We start from the raw sequence: 19,966 nt of genomic DNA, 5'->3' as shown, positions 1-19,966 counted from the left end.
TATCAATCTGAGAACATCACCCGTGTTCAAACACTAATCAACTTGACAACACAACTCATCTTCACACACTATCAATCTGAGAACATCACCCGTGTTCAAACACTAATCAACTTGACAACACAACCCATCTTCACACACTATCAATCTGAGAACATCACCCGTGTTCAAACACTAATCAACTTGACAACACAACTCATCTTCACACACTATCAATCTGAGAACATCACCCGTGTTCAAACACTAATCAACTTGACAACACAACTCATCTTCACACACTATCAATCTGAGAACATCACCCGTGTTCAAACACTAATCAACTTGACAACACAACCCATCTTCACACACTATCAATCTGAGAACATCACCCGTGTTCAAACACTAATCAACTTGACAATACAAAACATGTTCACACACTATCATTCTGAGAACATCACCCGTGTTCAAACACTAATCAACTTGACAACACAACCCATCTTCACACACTATCATTCTGAGAACATCACCCGTGTTCAAACACTAATCAACTTGACAACACAACTCATCTTCACACACTATCAATCTGAGAACATCACCCGTGTTCAAACACTAATCAACTTGACAACACAACCCATCTTCACACACTATCAATCTGAGAACATCACCCGTGTTCAAACACTAATCAACTTGACAATACAAAACATGTTCACACACTATCATTCTGAGAACATCACCCGTGTTCAAACACTAATCAACTTGACAACACAACCCATCTTCACACACTATCATTCTGAGAACATCACCCGTGTTCAAACACTAATCAACTTGACAACACAACTCATCTTCACACACTATCAATCTGAGAACATCACCCGTGTTCAAACACTAATCAACTTGACAACACAACCCATCTTCACACACTATCAATCTGAGAACATCACCCGTGTTCAAACACTAATCAACTTGACAATACAAAACATGTTCACACACTATCATTCTGAGAACATCACCCGTGTTCAAACACTAATCAACTTGACAACACAACTCATCTTCACACACTATCAATCTGAGAACAGCACCCGTGTTCAAACACTAATCAACTTGACAACACAACTCATCTTCACACACTATCAATCTGAGAACATCACCCGTGTTCAAACACTAATCAACTTGACAACACAACCCATCTTCACACACTATCAATCTGAGAACATCACCCGTGTTCAAACACTAATCAACTTGACAATACAAAACATGTTCACACACTATCATTCTGAGAACATCACCCGTGTTCAAACACTAATCAACTTGACAACACAACCCATCTTCACACAGTATCAATCTGAGAACATCACCCGTGTTCAAACACTAATCAACTTGACAATACAAAACATGTTCACACACTATCATTCTGAGAACATCACCCGTGTTCAAACACTAATCAACTTGACAACACAACTCATCTTCACACACTATCAATCTGAGAACATCACCCGTGTTCAAACACTAATCAACTTGACAACACAACTCATCTTCACACACTATCAATCTGAGAACATCACCCGTGTTCAAACACTAATCAACTTGACAACACAACCCATCTTCACACACTATCAATCTGAGAACATCACCCGTGTTCAAACACTAATCAACTTGACAATACAAAACATGTTCACACACTATCATTCTGAGAACATCACCCGTGTTCAAACACTAATCAACTTGACAATACAAAACATGTTCACACACTATCATTCTGAGAACATCACCCGTGTTCAAACACTAATCAACTTGACAATACAAAACATGTTCACACACTATCATTCTGAGAACATCACCCGTGTTCAAACACTAATCAACTTGACAATACAAAACATGTTCACACACTATCAATCTGAGAACATCACCCGTGTTCAAACACTAATCAACTTGACAACACAACCCATCTTCACACACTATCAATCTGAGAACATCACCCGTGTTCAAACACTAATCAACTTGACAATACAAAACATGTTCACACAGTATCATTCTGAGAACATCACCCGTGTTCAAACACTAATCAACTTGACAATACAAAACATGTTCACACACTATCATTCTGAGAACATCACCCGTGTTCAAACACTAATCAACTTGACAATACAAAACATGTTCACACACTATCATTCTGAGAACATCACCCGTGTTCAAACACTAATCAACTTGACAATACAAAACATGTTCACACACTATCATTCTGAGAACATCACCCGTGTTCAAACACTAATCAACTTGACAATACAAAACATGTTCACACACTATCAATCTGAGAACATCACCCGTGTTCAAACACTAATCAACTTGACAACACAACCCATCTTCACACACTATCAATCTGAGAACATCACCCGTGTTCAAACACTAATCAACTTGACAATACAAAACATGTTCACACACTATCATTCTGAGAACATCACCCGTGTTCAAACACTAATCAACTTGACAATACAAAACATGTTCACACACTATCATTCTGAGAACATCACCCGTGTTCAAACACTAATCAACTTGACAATACAAAACATGTTCACACACTATCATTCTGAGAACATCACCCGTGTTCAAACACTAATCAACTTGACAACACAACCCATCTTCACACAGTATCAATCCAACAACTTACCCCATGTCCACACACTAAATATCTGACAACTTACCCCATGTCCACACACTAAATATCTGACAACTTACCCCATGTCCACACACTAAATATCTGACAACTTACCCCATGTCCACACACTAAATATCTGACAACTTACCCCATGTCCACACACTAAATATCTGACAACTTACCCCATGTCCACACACTAAATATCTGACAACTTACCCCATGTCCACACACTAAATATCTGACAACTTACCCCATGTCCACACACTAAATATCTGACAACTTACCCCATGTCCACACACTAAATATCTGACAACTTACCCCATGTCCACACACTAAATATCTGACAACTTACCCCATGTTCACACACTATCAATCTGACAACAAAACCCATTATCAATCTGACAACACAACCCATGTTCATACATTATCAATATTTTGCAACAATGCTTAGAATATACATACCTTTGGCAGATTTTGCCTTGGCGAAATATTTGGCTGCTAATGCTGGATCATTCTCTAAATCTTTTCTGAATGCCTCCAGGGCGGCCTGAAATGAAAAAAATGTTGAAATGTTCAACTCCCATGGGTGGGACAGGAGAGGTAATGTTATACCTCCTGAGAAGAGGACAGTTGATGTTCAACCCCTGTGGGTGGGAGAGGAGGGATTATGTTCAAACCCGTGGGTGGGCAAGGAGGGTTGATGTTCAATCCTGTGGATGGTAGAGGAGAGTTGATGTTTAACACATGTGGTGGGACAGCAGGGTTGATGTTCACCTCCTGTGGGTGGGACAGTAGGGTTGATGATCAACCCCTATTGGCGGGAGAAGAGGGATGATGTTCATGTTCAACCCGTGTGGGTGGGAGAGGAGAGTAATGTTCAAATCCTGTGAGTAGGGCAGGTGAGCTGATGCTCAACCCCTCTGGGTGGGGCTGGGGGTTGATGTTAAACCCCTCTGGGTTAGAGAGGAGGGATGATGTTCAGCCCTTCTGGGTGGGAAAGGAGAGGTGATGTTCAAATCCTGTCGGTGAGACGTGAGTTAATGCTCAACTCATTTGGGTGGGCGAGGAGAGTTCATATTCAACCAATGTGGGTGGGAGAGGAGAGGTGATGTTCAACCCCTGTTGTGGGGGCGAGGAGAGGTGATGTTCAGCCCATGTGGGTTGGTGAGGAGAGTTGATGTTTAACCCCTGTGGGTGGGAGAAGAGGGTTGATGTTCAACACATGTGGTGGGACAGTAGGGTTGATGATCAACCCCTGCTGGTGGAAGAAGAGGGATGATGTTCAAGTTCAACCCATGTGGTTGGGAGAGGAGAGGAGAGTAATGTTCAGATCCTACGGGTGGGGCTGGGGGTTGATGTTTAACCCCTCTGGGTTAGAGAGGAGGGATGATGTTCAACCCTTCTGGGTGGTAGAGGAGAGGTGATGTTCAACCGTTCTAGGTGGGAGAGAAGGATTTATGTTCAACCCCTGTGGGTGGGCGAGGAGAGCTGATGTTCAACCGGTGAGGGTGGGTGAGGAGAGTTGATGTTTAACCCCTGTGAGTGGGAGAGGAGGGTTTTTGTTTACCCCCTGTGGGTGGGAGAGGAAGGTTGGATGTTCAAATCTTGAGCGTGGGAGTGGGTAGTTGATGTTCAGTTTCTGTAGGTCTGAATGAAGACTTCATGTGGGCAGCTGACGACCATATTGGAAAAAAACTAAAACACCTTTTGTAAAGTTTACCTTCTCCATCTTCTGTAGATCTGATTCCATTTCCTCTTCTCTCTTGGCCTTCTCCAGGCTTTTCTTCTTGACCTAAAAAACATCAATGTGTTTTTCACAAACAAAAGGACATGTTAAAAATTTTGACCACATAAAGTAAAAGAAATATCTGGAAACTAGATACTCTAGGTAAAGTTACCAAGTGATATATGGAGGTATACTATCTACAAGCTGTCATCACACAATATCTGGAGACTGGAAGACTAACATGTCATCAAACAACTGAAGGACTTCCCTCTTTTGGTACATAACACCAGAATTAAATGTTGCTTCTGTAACACTTTCCTTTGGACTTACCTCTTCAATTCTTTTCTTGACATTCTCTTGATGTCTCTTCCCCTTTTCGTGAAAATCAACACTCTGAAAAGACGGATGCACAATTTGATAAAGATGCCAGAAACATTTTTTTCCAAATAATCAATATGACACTTTTCCAAAGTTGAACTTAAACCACACAGTTGACATGCTTTGCATCATTGACTACATATATTTGCCTCACAGACATCACGTGAAAACTCTCACTTGTGAAATATACAGAAATGTCATTTTCTGAATAAAATTAATATTTTATGTTCATCCTGATTCATGCTTATTATGCCTATCTCCCTCCTCTATGCGAAGGTAGTGGAACACTTGGAATCCCTTGTAGTTCCCTTCTAACTGACGCGGACGTCCTCGTTGGGTGAAGGAGAGAGTAACAAGCATGGCTGGTCATGTGAGCGTAATGGTGGGAAAGGAAGGCTTTTATTCTGGTGGAAGAGTGTATTGTACGTCCACGACAACTGGAAGGGAACTTCAAGTGATTTCAGGTCTTCCACTATCTTCGCATAGAGTGAGGAGATGTACAAAATAAACAGGATAAGGTAAAATACAAAACATTCTGACGCTGTTGTATATTTGTGAATTATGTTTCTACTGGATATTGTAGTCATGTACAGCTCATGGCTCTTGTATATTACAACCACAGAACTTAATCAGGTCGGGTGAGTGTGTCAGTCTGTGTCAGTACACATACACTTACCGGCTTGTTGTCAGTGATCCAGCATTTACAAAACTCGCAGAACTTGCGTGGGACAGACTTCCAGTAGGTAGCCATGTTGTGGTAAACTGCAACAAACATCATTAGTCCATCTTATTCTGAGTCTGTAGTCTGCACAAGTCATTTTCATAAAGTAGATTAACAATAAAATCTGCTGGAAATGGTTTCAGTTGGCATTGAAGAATCTGAAACTTTAGTGCAGACTGAAACTATTTACTGCCATTAGCCTGAACTTGCTAAACTGATGTGGGAATTTTTTTTTTTTGAAAACTATGCAGTTAGTTATGCACTGTAATACACTGCTGCACTCAGTCCACTCTTGGAGGCATCACATGTTCGAGTGACTGGCTTTGTAACATCATATGCCATGACAAAAGGTGTAAGAAATCCCCTCACAACCAACAAAATACAACACTGACAAGTTTGATATTTTCAATGATACTTTATATTGAGCAAAGAAAGGCACAAGTATACAAATTCACAAGAGAGGTTTCATGTACAATACAGCTCAGTCAATTCTAAAGGAATGGGTCACAAATATAATGTCAACTCACCAAAGTCTTGATGTGTGAGTGAGAAATAGTTGTGCAGAATGTAACACAGTGAGTGATCAGGCAGCTGTAATGTAGGTCAAGCATTGACGGAGACTGGCCTATATGTACTCCATTAAATTTGTGTGTAGCCGTGTCAACAAGGCAGCAACTAGAATTTATATACACATGAGCATTAATTGAGCAACATCCATTTTCATGCTTTAAGAATGTGTTTAACACAACACACTGGTCATTCATGACATGGAAACCAAACACATGGCTATAATTTCATTAACTGAACCATTTAAAATGTCAATCCATCAACTACCAGCACTGCTGCTACTAGAACGTTCTGAAAAGATGTTCTGAAAAGATGTTCTCGGTAGCACGAAGAAGGCTGGACCAATGGATTCTGTGCCATATCCTCAGATTGTGGTTTTGCCGTTGATTACACCAGGCCAAACGTTGAACCTTGTATCTATCAGTGAGTCAGGGACGTCTGACTGGACAACTTGCACGGAGTCCAGCGGACCTGAGCCTCCTTCGGATGGAGCTGGTTGGGAAACAAACACCCACTGAGATCTTTGGCATTGGTCATGGATCTGTGTCTCACTAGGCGAACTAGGGCACGGTCATCACGGGGAGTGGTCTTTCTCGGCCTTCGTGATCGTGGATGATCCTTGACGTAACCAGTGGCCGCATGTTTCCTTACAAGGCGACTAATGACAGTGATTGATATTCAATCTGTACCCAATGCTGCGACAGGACAAACCACCTTCATGCATACCAATAATCTGCCTTCTGGTATTTTCAGAAAGCCTACGCCTCGGCATGTCCAAAAGAGTTCTATTTCTGCACTGACCACTAATTGATGCGTCGATAAGAAAGCAATGAGAATGCTTCATTTCACCTTTCAATTCCCCTCAGTTGCTTGTACCATGACAGAACTTTAGCATGAAAAGCATGCATTTGAGTCAGCATGTGAATTTCATGCTAACTAAATGGGTATTGAAATATAATTGGTGGACTTTCCTGTTTTGATCCCTTTTTGTTAGAATCAACAATTATTTTTGTTGGTGCTTAACTAATGCTCATGTGTATATAAAATAATAATGTCCATTTGTATGGCGCCGTGTCCACACACTAGTGTATGCTCATGGCGCCCATTGTATAAGCTCGAGGCTAAACTGCAGAAGCTGGTAGCTGTTATTCATAATATTTCATGAAAAGATGTCTCTTCAATAGGGATTTGAAAGCGTGAAGGGAGGTTGCTGTTTTGATGACTATGGGAAGACTGTTCCAAAGTGAAGGAGCTGCGAAGCTGAATGCTCTGCGACCATAGTTCTTGAGATGTACAGAGGGTGTTCTTAGGAGGAACTGCTGGTTTGACCACAACTGTCGTGGTGGTGTGTACACAGAGATGAGTTCAGAGAGGTACTGAGGCGCTAGGTCATGTAGACATTGAAACACGATGGACAGGGTCTTGAATTCTATTCTGGCTTGGATGGGCAACCAGTGTAGAGACTTTAGAACAGGAGTTATGTGAGATCTTTTAGACGTAAGGGATACGATTCTGGCTGCTACATTTTGGATCTTCTGGAGTTTAGTCAAGTGAGCAGGGCTGAGTCCAAACAGAATGCTGTTTGAGTAGTCCAGTCTAGATAGAACAAGAGACCTAACGAGAGTATGAGCTGCATCTGTTGTTAAATTCTGACGGATGTTACTAATAGCTTTAAGGTGGAAGAAGCAGATTCTTGAGAGATGGCTGATTTGGGCATCAAGTGTTAAGTCCTGGTCTATGAATACTCCTAGATCTCTCACAGATGAAGGTAGAGTAATCTCTGCATCAGCTATTTTGATTTTCTCGGTTGTGATTTTGTTCAGGCGGTGTTTACTGCCGACGAGCATAGCTTCTGTTTTGTCATCATTCATTTTGAGCATCATAGATGACATCCAGGATTTGATAGACTTAGTGCAGATGGTTGTCTTGTCCAGGGAACGTTGAGTCTGATTCAACGCAAAAGAGTCTACCAGCTGGGTATCGTCTGCAAACGAATGGTGAGCAGTGTCATACTTGGCCAGTATGTCGCTTAAGGGTGTCATGTAAAGAAGAAAGAGGATTGGCCCCAGGACAGATCCCTGTGGAACTCCACATGTGAGATGTGCTGTTGTGGATGACGACTGATTTATTAAGACTCTCTGTGTGCGTCCTGTCAGTTATGATGAGAACCATCCCAATGCCAAATCAGTGATGCCCATCTGGTGTTCAAGTAGTTTGACGAGGATGCTGTGATCGATGGTGTCGAATGCTGCACTCAAGTCAAGCAGTACAAGTGATGCAACATTTCCCTTGTCTGCCGAGCATCTGAGATCATTGAGCACCCTCAGTAGAACTGTCTCTGTGCTGTGTCTGGGTCGGTAGGCAGATTGGAACTTGTCAAATAGTTGATTCTGCGTTAAGTGTGATGACAGCCTGATATTCACTGCTTTTTCAATCAACTTGGAGATGAAGTTTAGGTTGGAAACGGGTTGGAAATTTTTCAGTACGTTAGGGTCAAGATTATCCTTCTTCAGCGATGGTCTGACAACTGCTTCTTTGAAAACACCTGGAAATATGCTGTAGACTACCATTGATAATCTGGGTCATGATGGGTAGCAAGATGTCCAAGTTTTCCAGAACTAGTTTACAAGGCAGTGGGTCAAGAGAACATGTAGTTTTCCTCGCAGATTTGATGAGTAGTGCAACCTCTGATTCTGAGAATGGTTCTAAGCAAGAGAGATGATGTCCATTGAATTGCTTCATATCAAACGTGTCTGTAGAACATGTCAACAACTTTGCTTGTATAGAACTGATTTTCTCGAGAAAGAATGAATTGAACTTATTGACGAGATCAGTTTCACATTGGTGATCTGGCAGTCTGGTTATTTTTTTGATTCCTTGGAGTGACTTCAAGAAGGTATGCAAGTTTCTGCTGTTTCCGCTAAGTTTCTTTAATCTTATCTTTTGAGTATGTACGTTTGGCATGTTTCATCAGGTAGGCTGTTTTATTTCGTGTTTGTTTGAACATCTGTCTATGGATTTCAAGCCGGGACTTCCTCCATCGTCTTTCAGCTTGGCGTCGCTCTGACTTGGACTTTCTGATTCCTTCATTGTACCAAGGACTTCCTGGTCTTAGAATGACATTCTTTTCTATGCATGGTGCATGTTTGTCTAAAACCGACTTAAGGCCAGCTACGAAACGTTCACTCAAGATGTTGATATTAGAGGAATCAATGACAACTGCATTACGCAAGTCAGTTTTGAATTTATCAATGTCCATGCCTTTGATGTTTCAACAGGGAATTGACCTAGTCTGATTAGGAGGGTGTTCCATGTTTACTTCTACGGTAATGAAATAGTGGTCAGACATTTGTCTGTCTTCCACTGTGACCGCGCTTACTAAGGTATCTAATTCAGGGGTGACAATACAGTCAAGTATATGTCCTGACTTAGTTGGATCAGTAATATGCTGTCTGAGCGAATGCTGTTTCAAAAGTCGAACAACTTTGTTTACCTCTGACTTTGAATTTTCAGCGATGTCAATATTGAAGTCACCAATAAACATTGTTTTAGGTTTGTCACATTTGGAAAAAAGTGTGGACAGGTCATCGTGAAAGTCATTGAGAGTTAGTTTGTTTTTCCGAGATGGAGGAGGTCGGTAAAAGCAGATTACTCTGACAGAAGTTGAGAAACTTGTTATAAGAATATCCAGGTGTTCAAAGGATTTGTATACTTCATTTTGATCCAAAACTTGAACTGTCAGTGTGTTTCTGTGGACTATTGCCACCCCTCTGCCACGAGTTACTCTAGACTTCTGAATAAAGGAATGAGAGCTACTCAACAACAACAGGGATACTCTACAACAGGGATATTCTACAACAGGGATACTCCACAACAGGGATACTCAACAAGTGAACAACAGGGATACTCTACTCAGCAACAGGGATACTCAACAAGTGAACAACAGGGATACTCTACTCAGCAACAGGGATACTCCACAACAGGGATACTCTACTCAACAACAGGGATACTCTACAACAGGGATACTCCACAACAGGGATACTCAACAACAGGATACTCTACAATGGGGATACTCAACAACAGGGATACTCAGCAACAGGGATACTCAACAAAAGGGATACTCTACAACAGGGATACTCAACAAGTGAACAACCGTACAATCGCGATTCAAAAGTGCAATATTTTGTACTTGGGCTTACTTCCCCCGAAACGAAGCCCTCGGGAGACCGAACCCAGTCATTGCGGGTGGATAGGCAGTCAAGTATAACGACGGCTTCCGATTGGCTGTTTCATTTGTTGATGTGCTGAGGGTTCATTGAGTGTACAGAAAGATGATCTGTTTGATGGGCATTTCAGAAGTATAGCCAGTCACAAGAAAGTAAGATTCTTTATGGATAACAACTTCTTTTTGTGTAGTTGATGCGTCGTTTCAGTATGGATTCATATACTGTTGTCAAACAAAATCATATACACGAAAAGAAGTCGTTATCCATGAAGAATGTATATAGAGATGTTGGGTTTAGAAAATACATGTTCTCTGAATTTGCGCTCGATCCAATAAAAATCATGTCAGTAGAGATGGTAAACTACTGCGTGGCTGGAATCTCGTCCAAGTACAAAGCAGGACTTGAAACTGACAAGAGTTTGCACAAGTTTCCGTCAGATCCAGTCATCCGAAAAGAAATGAATGTAGTTTGTTTGCAACCCACAGACATAAAAACATGTTATGTGTATCACACGTGCCTAATTACATAATGTGGCAGACACGGGACTCGGGTGCACGAGTCATAAATCAACTTATTTTCTTTATGCCGTATAGTCTGATAGGTGTTAAGTTCAAATTGCACGTGGTCAATGATTGAAGCTGTGTATTGCATGTTGTCTTTAGCAGACAGGCAGACAGACATATAGGTGTGAATAAACCAGACACTGAGCTTTCTCTGTGACAGAGACTGCTTACCACAATCAACAAGTTGTTTTACGTAACGAGTAGATTATTTACTTGTTTGTGTACACAATCAAGATTAGACTACTGCTCACGACCTCAGACGCTGGGCATGCATACTGTTTCAAGCTCCGCGAACCTATTCACTGTGCATGCATTATGGACGCAGCACAGCTGTTGAAACCAGTTTTCCCCCCAGCGCTGGGGGGAATTTAGTGAAACGTTTGAACACCGATTTCGCGGGCTTTTTTTTCATCACGTTTTTTTCAACTTTATAGGTTGAATTGGCATTTTTTATGATTTGTTCCGGTAAGTGCATACCGAAAAGTACCAGAATCTGCAAAGTTGTGTTTCACGTTGCATGTGACCTTTAATGGTATAACCTATCTTCTATATGTAGGATTTCAGTTCTTACAACACTCAGTGAACTTAATCAGCGGTTACAAATAAACTGGGCTCAGTCTTAAATACTACGCTGCAACCATATTGGCTACACTGGTTATGTAACAACCCGAGACATACGTTCAGTGGCTTTTTGAGGAGTTTCTTGTCACCCTCTATATAGGCTCCCTGATACTACGTATGTTGTTCAACCTTGCTTAATATTTTCGGGCCACTTTTATACACGATACATTGTGGCCCGCTCTGGATGCGGCCATCCTGGGCAGACATCTGTTAGGTTTGATGCCTACTAAAACTCAACATGTTAATACAAAACATGAAATGTTATTTGAAAGGAAAATGGATTCTTCAAAGCTCACATTGTCATCAGTGTTAAGTGATAAGTATAAGTAAGTATTGGCTGAAGAAGAAATCTAGCACTCCTGATGTTGTGGTCACTTATTTTAAATACAAAAAGCATTGAATTGAATCCAAACACTGAAGCATTATTGACTTCATATTGGTACTTATAGAATGAATACTGTGTCATTATCACCAACATTTGTTTTTGTGTTTGTGAACTTTAATTTATCCATTGATGTTTTAGATTTTCGGTCAGAGTAATGTGCATTCTTTATGAGATCTTCATACATTGAAAATATTCTGTCTGATTGTGCACCCACTGTTTTAAAGGACATTTGTTCATATATGTATCGTTCCAGACATTACTTTGCGTGTACAATCGGGTGAAAACAGTCATACGCTATGATACTGACTATGTTTGTGGCACCATTGGGTCCAGGGAGTCAATTTTGGTATTAGCTGTGTGCGTCTTAAGCGTGAAATAAAGACAAACCCTTTGTCTTATTCAAACTGCCAGCTTTAAAATTTTACCTTACATTTGGCTGATCAAAGGAGTTTCAAGTCACAATCAATGATGGTTATCCGCACAATCGTAACTATCACGTTTACACTGTGACCCATGCTGTCGGAAGTTTACAATGATGGGCATGCGTGATTGGGAGCTGGGGATTTCTTCTGACGCTATTTGGGTTTGTGGAAGTGATTGGTTGGAATTAATCATGCTGACCAATAGGATTGCTAACTACTATATATACGCACCGGTTTTGTCACGTGATTACTTGTGTCCGAAATAATATAGTAGAACAAATATGATTGGGTTATAAGCAAAATTTGTGCCAGGTTCCGTAAATTCAACCAATAGAAATTTATTTTGGATGTTATGCAGATTTTACGTGCGCAGGCGTAATGAGGTGGCCTTTGTTGTCCCTGAAAATCTGGGCACCACGACCATGGATTTAGAGAGAAAAGTGTCATTACGTTAGAACAAATTAGCTGTCAACGCGTTTACATGTGTGTGCAAGATGGTATGTGTTTATATTCTGTAAGAAGCTTTTATAAGAACGTTCATACGTACACTTTTTAGCAGCCGTCGTATACTAAGCTCCGTTTTGAAGCAGACAGAACTGTTTTGAGCTTGCAGCTGGTTGAATGTTTATGTTTTGCCTCAGTCAAAACAGGAATTATGTGACCCATTAATGATATAAATACACATTGTGTTGAATAGTAAAGCAACTCATTGTACTTTTGCTAAGTACCGACAGTGCGTGAGAAACACTGACATTGTGGTTAAATACTTCCCTCTGATACAGCGAGCAGAGACGTAGACCTGTCAAAATGCACCTAATTAGGTCGCTTCGTACATCAGGTTACAAGAGCTGTGTTATGTCTTACCTGGAAAGCGTAAATGTACGAAAGTCAGCTGTATACCATGTGCGATATGTTTAAATTCAGTGCGTTTATGAAAGATTAGGTGTAGCCTGACATGTGGCTAAGAGCCCCAGTAATAGTTCTCTGGTGTAGTTTGGTCAGAACTAAACCCTAATTGACAGTGATAGGTAGATGTGTAATTGATGGAAAGAAAGGGAGACAATTTCAGATCTCAGTATAAAGTAAAAGTGGTTCTTAATGTGAAATATTATCCAGGATGTCTTATCAGGATGCACCTGCATGATATAAGGTTTAGATTTTCCTGGATTAACTTTAACTTGAATTTTGTTGTTTTTTCAGGATCCTGGGGATACAGGTACGTACTATTTGCATGGAGATCATTCATCATCTTGTCCTTTTATACATAGGGCTGCTAGTTTAGAATAGTGGCCTTGAAGTTAAAGTATTCTCTGTTTGCCAGAATACCTGAGTTCCATCCAAGATGGGTACAACAAGTGAAACCCATTTGTGATGTTGACCTCCATGTTACTGGAGCAATATTGTTGCAACACAAACTGTCCTCAGTGTTGTATATGCATGGAAAGTCAGGAAATATTAAGGTCTGTTATCTAGACTATTCTAGAAGCAGTGACAATTGTTTCAAAATAAGACTTCTCAAGAAACATCTTGATTTATTTCAACTGTACATCTCCCAGCTCTTTATGGTTATTCTTGCCTTTTTTCAAAACCAATCATTTAAAATTTTTCCTAATTCTGTCTCGTGCCTATTATGCTGGACTCCTTCTATCCGAACATAGTTGAACACTTGAATCCCTTGAAGTTCCCTTCATAGAAGTGGATGTATAATCAACACTCACCCACGAGTAGCCTCCCTTTAGTCTATGCACTGGCACGCAAATCATTCACATGTCACATATCCGGCCATGCTTGTCACTCTCTAATTCGTCGCCCAAGAGGATGTATGTGCGGGCATCTGGGTCCCGACACAGCACCATATCCTTATACTTTTTGACCTTATATCATCTAAATTTCAGCTGTATCTGCGTTTTGGTCTGTATATTTACACAATGTAGCAGAATTATTAGAGAATTGTATGTATGTTATACATAGTTTGTCTTATATTTCATCATTGTATGTTTTGCTAACATATGATGAAAACTTGCTTCGGTTGTAAATACTGGTTGTCTGCAATTGATTCACATGTAAATTGTCCTTCTTGCACTATGGTTCACTCTTTCAGTTCCCGTTGTATCCTTGGAATATATATTATTTTTTAAATCCACTTAATATAAGGGATTTTTTGCTGTTCTAAAGCATGCAAAGGATCACTGAAGGCATAGCCAAGTCATGCCGGGTAAGAACGCTGATAGAAGCACTAGTAATCGTGTATGTGGTCCTATTCCAGAGAAGTTTAAAACTGTCATTTTCCATAACGCACGGACATGTTCAGGGTCGTACCATGGATGGACCTCGGGGTCAAAGCCAAAGGCACAGAGGAGATGATAGTAAAAGCAGCGAGCCATGCCATCATGTATTTTAAGATATGCTGTTTGTGCCAAGGAAGGGCATCCACTGACAAAGTGCTGGACAGTCTCGGGAAATTCATTGCATAATCCACATTTCATGTTAACATTTTGATTAAGAATCACTTTTTGACGATTGCGAGTGGGAAGTGACTGGTCCTGAGCATCAAAAAGGAAGCCCTCAATTTCACATTTGAGACCAGCCGACTTCATCCAGGCGAAGGAGTCAGTTGGATTGCTGTTCTGTTCCACAGACTGCATGTACACATGATGCAGTGGCTTGATGCAGACAGCCTCTCCACAAAGGACCGATTCTGGGCAGACTTGGTAAAGGACTTCACCTGGTTTGATTAATAATTATTATTAGGAAGCCCAAAAGACTTTGTCAAACTCCTGTCATGACCATCAGTGAGACTACTCATCATGAGACCAGCCAGCGCGAAGGCATTCTGACTCTTTCAGGGAACTTTATTAAGATGGTTTATCTGCATGTAGGCCTATGTAGGCCTGCACCAACAGATTCCTGTCATCAGGCTTCATTCATCAGTCACCCATGTGCACACGCATGATCTCTCACAGGGGAGCACCAGCACGAACGGTCACATTCGTTAATCAACGCAAATATTACAAGTCTGGAGGAAGCCAGAAACGTAGGTTTCATGACTGCAGCAAGTTTTACATGAGCAGGTTCCACGTTTGCACGTTCCATGAAAGCAAGTGTGCTCATCGAGGGAAGTTCCTTGAAACTGCAGCTTCAGGACGGTGTAGACTGCACCTTAGCATTCTCTGAACATTTCCATTGTATTATGTCAGGTTCTGGCCCACATCATAGAACTTCGTTCGAGAAGTGTTCATGAAGCATGTTGCAATGTAGATGTTGGTTTTGTTGAATCAGTGTGTGGCTGACAGAAGAGGCACACATCTAAAACTAACTTTGTCTGATAATGTCCAAGAAAGACCGAAGTTGGAACCTCATCATACAGGTTGTTGCAGATGCAACATTCATACATGGAAGACAGATTACATGAATTTATCCTGCATACAGAAGATGGTGTCAACTTCACAAGAGATACAGATCCTTTTCATTTACATTGTTCCTCTCTATACAGTACAGAGGTAAAGAAGACAGTTTGGCAGTCATCACCAGCTTGAGATCAGACTAACAGTCATTGATGTATAATCGTTGTGGTGAAGATAACAACTCTATAATAACCTTTTCATGCATTACAACACAGTTTTGTTCTTAAAGAGGATTTTCTTCAATGAGACTTGGTTCTACAGTGACCCAGTAACAATGTTAAAGAAGTGTGGAAACACATCATCCAACACAACTGACAGGGAGACAGTATCAATACTACGTGGTGAAGTTTTTTTTTGCGCGCTTCCATTCAGCCACCTATACATGTGTTCGCTCATGTGGCGCCAGGACAGGTTGTACAGGGAGTTTATGGTCAAGGCCAAGTCTTGGCAGAAAAAATCAGTGACTACACAAGATTCAGCGATGATCATTTGACTGGAACGTCAGTGACATCACTTTTCTAGAATCTGTTTGGTCCATTGTTGACAACACCCAGCGCAGAACTCTATGACAGTTCATGTATCAGTAAGTCATCTACAGATGTAAAGCATGCTTTCAATGTGGGAAAGGTTTTATTTACAGTCCACATAGCAGTGTACAGCATTGTTCAACTATCTTCACAGGTCATAGAGGTCTTCTGCCAGCAGATTAAAGGTTATTTATCTGCTACTTGAAGCAACAAGCAGCACATGGTTTTGGCTCACAGCAGCGGTCTCCACCGCAATCCAGTCTACTATAAATACTTCCATCAATAGCATCGCATCATGGATCATGGGTGATTTAAAGTCGAAGATCGATGCATCATCACTGTTTATTCATTACAGATGAAGCGTGTGCATAGTCGATTCTACCTCAGCGACAGTGTTACAAATGTCAACAAACAGGGGTTAACTAGGTCACCAACTTTGTTACAATTCATGTTTCACCTGTACAGCATTTTTGACAAGAACATCTTCGTGAAGTCATGCCACATTCCAGGAGCAAAGAATGTCATAGCAGACAATACTATTGCGACCACTACAGAAGCCTTTAACAGAATGGATGATACATCCAGGGGTGTTTTGGCTCATAATACAGACATTAGGATCCCTGACATCAGACTTGTTTGCAACCAAGTTCAACAAAAGGTTACAGATATTTGTGTCTACAATACTGGATCCACAAGCCTGGGCTAAAGATGCTCTCAGCATACCATGGGAGGTGCTCAGTGCATACTTTTTGTTTCCGTTCCCAGTACTTCTGCAACTACAACTGACCCTGGTTGCACACTACTAGCCAGCAAGGGTGTGGTTTCCCAACCTCCTACAGGACCTTGGAAATCCTGCCTTAAAACTACCAGATTAGCCGAATTTATCCACAACACCAAGCAAGCTCTCTGAAACCCATCAGCGTTCCAGCTACATGTATGGACTGTGCTAAAGTTTGTTTAAGGAAGCGAGGATATTCAGCCTGAAGGACAAAGGTTGTCACGTTTGCCTTACAAACATCTACTCGAAGTTGAGTGAAAGAGATTCAAGTCATATGCAAAGAAGAAGGGCTTTACTGTAAGAAAAGCCTGTCATCCTGAAGTGACTACCTACTTCAGTTATTTACGACACAAGACATTTAAAAAGCTCTATGTTGTCAACTTGTTTAGCACTCTTAGTACAGTCATCACTGTGAAAACTGGCATAAAGTTGCCTAAAGTAGCAGAACTAGTAGCGTTTCTACGTTCATTTAAGTTTGAAGATCAACAAAAGAATTTCAAGGCTCCTGCATGGGATCTCAATGTAGTACTACAGCATCTCTTAAGCAGTGATCGAATTAATGGTCTGCCCGACTGCCCGTGGCCGGTAAATTTTGAGTCGGACTGCCTAGACATTCTCTCCACCAGCCGATTGTCTGGCTGCAATTTTTAAGGTTGACCTACTTTCACTTTTAATTGTCACGCCATATTTTGATTTAAGAAAGATGAACGAAAGCTACAAGTTTTTTCCATAATTATACATGGACAACTCTTCAGCCAGTGAATATAGCAATGGGACACTAAAACTGGCTGGCTTAGTAAGCTACACTATGATTGGATATCTGTAGTGACATGGTTCAATAAGAACCAATCAAAGAGAGTGTTACTTACTCGTTTGTACTTGTTACAAAATGGCAGCGTTTTTGTAAGTCATTGCAAAAAAAATAAGTTAAAATGGTGGGCAGGCAACTTTCAAGATGAGCAGGCAACATTTATGGGCCACAAGCCAGGCTGTCAGGTTGAGTTGAAAAATTATTTCAATCACTGCTCTTAAGCGACGCATATGAGCCACTAGATTGGACATCCATGGACCTGCTATTGCAGAAGACCCTATTTTTGGTTGCCCTGGCAAGGAGAAAAGGAGAAAGAAATTCAAGCGCATGTTTTTTTGTTACCAACTGAGATACCTACAGGAAGTTTCAAGGAATACGATATCGGTCCGGATGAGAGTCGTTATAGTACAGCATATAAAGCAGCAGGCCTTGTGCCACCACAAGCCTCTAATTCACAGGAAGTAGGAGCCTTATCGTCCACGCCTGCTGTACATGGAAACTACTTGATAACAATTATGGAGGACTGCTGTTGAAAGTCCGATACAGTGTTTGCCAACCACAACTCCAGAGATATTGCAACTCCGAAGAAGTTTCTGGCATTCACTGATTCGGTCCACTAGTTGTAGCACAACAAACCGTTCCACAAAGGCACTGAGAAAATCTCACCCTTTTTATCATGTGACTTGCTGATGCCAAACACTCTGTGGAGTAAAATAGTTGAGAGTCCATGAACATGTCTCAGAATGAGTGAGTGAATGATCAGCATGAGTGATTCTATCACTGTACTTGTATGCTATACTTGTACCTGAAGAAGGGATTGCACCTTCACTTCATGCATGTGTCAAACGATGCAGTTGCCGATAACACAGGTAACTAGTAGGACACTAGTATATCTAAAACCACACAAAGATGTCACAAGACACTTCCACTGACAAGTTTGTCAAGTGTGGTCCCCACAAGATACAGAGTGAAAGTTGAAAGTTTGCAAGTCTACACTGCCGTTTTCAAGTTCCTATGGGAAGTTACAGGAGTCAGGAATGGAAAATATGTAATTTTTTTTATTAAAACTGAAATTTTATACTTATCCTAACTCATCAGGTCAGTCCTTTCATGAGACTCTGGATTTCACTGTAAATCTGGATGTTGGACAGTTTGATTCGGTGAGAGTGACAGTCATGTGAAAAAAAGGGAGGTTACTGATCGGTGAGTGGTGATTTTATGTCCTCTTCAGTGACTGGTACTTCAAGGAATTCAAGTGCTCCACTAAGTTCTCCACTATGTTCTCCACTATGTTCTCCACTAAGTTCTCCACTAAGTTCTCCACTATGTTCTCCACTATGTTCTCCACTAAGTTCTCCACTATGTTCTCCACTAAGTTCTCCACTATGTTCTCCACTATGTTCTCCACTATGTTCTCCACTAAGTTCTCCACTATGTTCTCCACTAAGTGCTCCACTATGTTCTCCACTAAGTTCTCCACTATGTTCTCCACTATGTTCTCCACTATGTTCTCCACTATGTTCTCCACTAAGTTCTCCACTATGTTCTCCACTAAGTTCTCCACTAAGTTCTCCACTATGTTCTCCACTAAGTTCTCCACTATGTTCTCCACTATGTTCTCCACTAAGTTCTCCACTATGTTCTCCACTATGTTCTCCACTAAGTTCTCCACTATGTTCTCCACTATGTTCTCCACTAAGTTCTCCACTATGTTCTCCACTATGTTCTCCACTAAGTTCTCCACTATGTTCTCCACTATGTTCTCCACTAAGTTCTCCACTAAGTTCTCCACTATGTTCTCCACTAAGTTCTCCACTAAGTTCTCCACTAAGTTCTCCACTAAGTTCTCCACTAAGTTCTCCACTATGTTCTCCACTAAGTTCTCCACTAAGTTCTCCACTAAGTTCTCCACTATGTTCAGATGGAAGAAGATGACAAGCATAAAATGCATGAGTCAGCATAAATATAAAGTATCAATATTAATCAGAAAATTAGATTTTTGTAACAGCCACTGATAGCTAAAGCAGTTGCATGTATCCGTAATTAATTAGTGATTGTATTTTTTATCCAGATTGGGGAGGCTTAACTTTGACAGAACCGACTGAGGTTGACTCAATGATTGATGCCTATCAGAAGAATGATGTGACTACTATAGGATCTGCAGATGTCCGCTCTGACACAGTGTATGACAACACTTCAATGGGGGTG

The 19,966-nt window shown here is 41.0% G+C and overlaps 3 protein-coding genes across 4 annotated transcripts in view; 1 reads left to right on the top strand and 2 right to left on the bottom strand.

The window, feature by feature from the left end:
* Positions 1-12,356, bottom strand: part of LOC137274703 (WW domain-binding protein 4-like) — a 38,842-nt gene extending 26,486 nt beyond the window's left edge. Inside the window, exons 1-5 of one of the 2 annotated variants that reach the window (XM_067808052.1) lie at positions 12,242-12,356; positions 5,410-5,495; positions 4,686-4,748; positions 4,350-4,421; positions 3,092-3,176 (exon numbers count right to left, since the gene is read on the bottom strand). In XM_067808052.1, the coding sequence (XP_067664153.1) occupies positions 3,092-3,176; positions 4,350-4,421; positions 4,686-4,748; positions 5,410-5,484 (295 nt within the window). In that variant the 5' untranslated portion in view covers positions 5,485-5,495; positions 12,242-12,356. The remainder of the gene's footprint in view (positions 1-3,091; positions 3,177-4,349; positions 4,422-4,685; positions 4,749-5,409; positions 5,496-12,241) is intronic. The other variant, XM_067808053.1, reaches the window with a different exon arrangement.
* LOC137272160 (uncharacterized) lies at positions 7,167-8,063 on the bottom strand. Its single transcript, XM_067804514.1, has one exon. It carries the CDS (start codon positions 8,061-8,063, stop codon positions 7,167-7,169), a length of 897 nt encoding a protein of 298 aa, XP_067660615.1.
* Positions 12,357-12,645: 289 nt separating the features above from the next.
* The window catches only part of LOC137274699 (MBT domain-containing protein 1-like), a 69,631-nt gene continuing 62,310 nt past the window's right edge, over positions 12,646-19,966 (top strand). The window contains exons 1-3 of the mRNA XM_067808047.1: positions 12,646-12,735; positions 13,439-13,454; positions 19,830-19,963. Of these exons, the coding sequence (XP_067664148.1) occupies positions 12,733-12,735; positions 13,439-13,454; positions 19,830-19,963 (153 nt within the window). The 5' untranslated portion in view covers positions 12,646-12,732. The remainder of the gene's footprint in view (positions 12,736-13,438; positions 13,455-19,829; positions 19,964-19,966) is intronic.

The sequence above is a fragment of the Haliotis asinina genome, chromosome 2 (assembly GCF_037392515.1).
Source record: "Haliotis asinina isolate JCU_RB_2024 chromosome 2, JCU_Hal_asi_v2, whole genome shotgun sequence".
Lineage (NCBI taxonomy): Eukaryota > Metazoa > Mollusca > Gastropoda > Lepetellida > Haliotidae > Haliotis > Haliotis asinina.
The sequence above is the reverse complement of the archived record's forward strand: the minus strand, read 5'-3'. Positions and strand labels throughout refer to the sequence as shown.

Coding starts and splice junctions, on each gene's coding strand:
- LOC137272160 (XM_067804514.1), bottom strand. CDS start 8,063: ATGACACCCTTAAGCGACATACTGGCCAAGTATGACACTGCTCACCAT.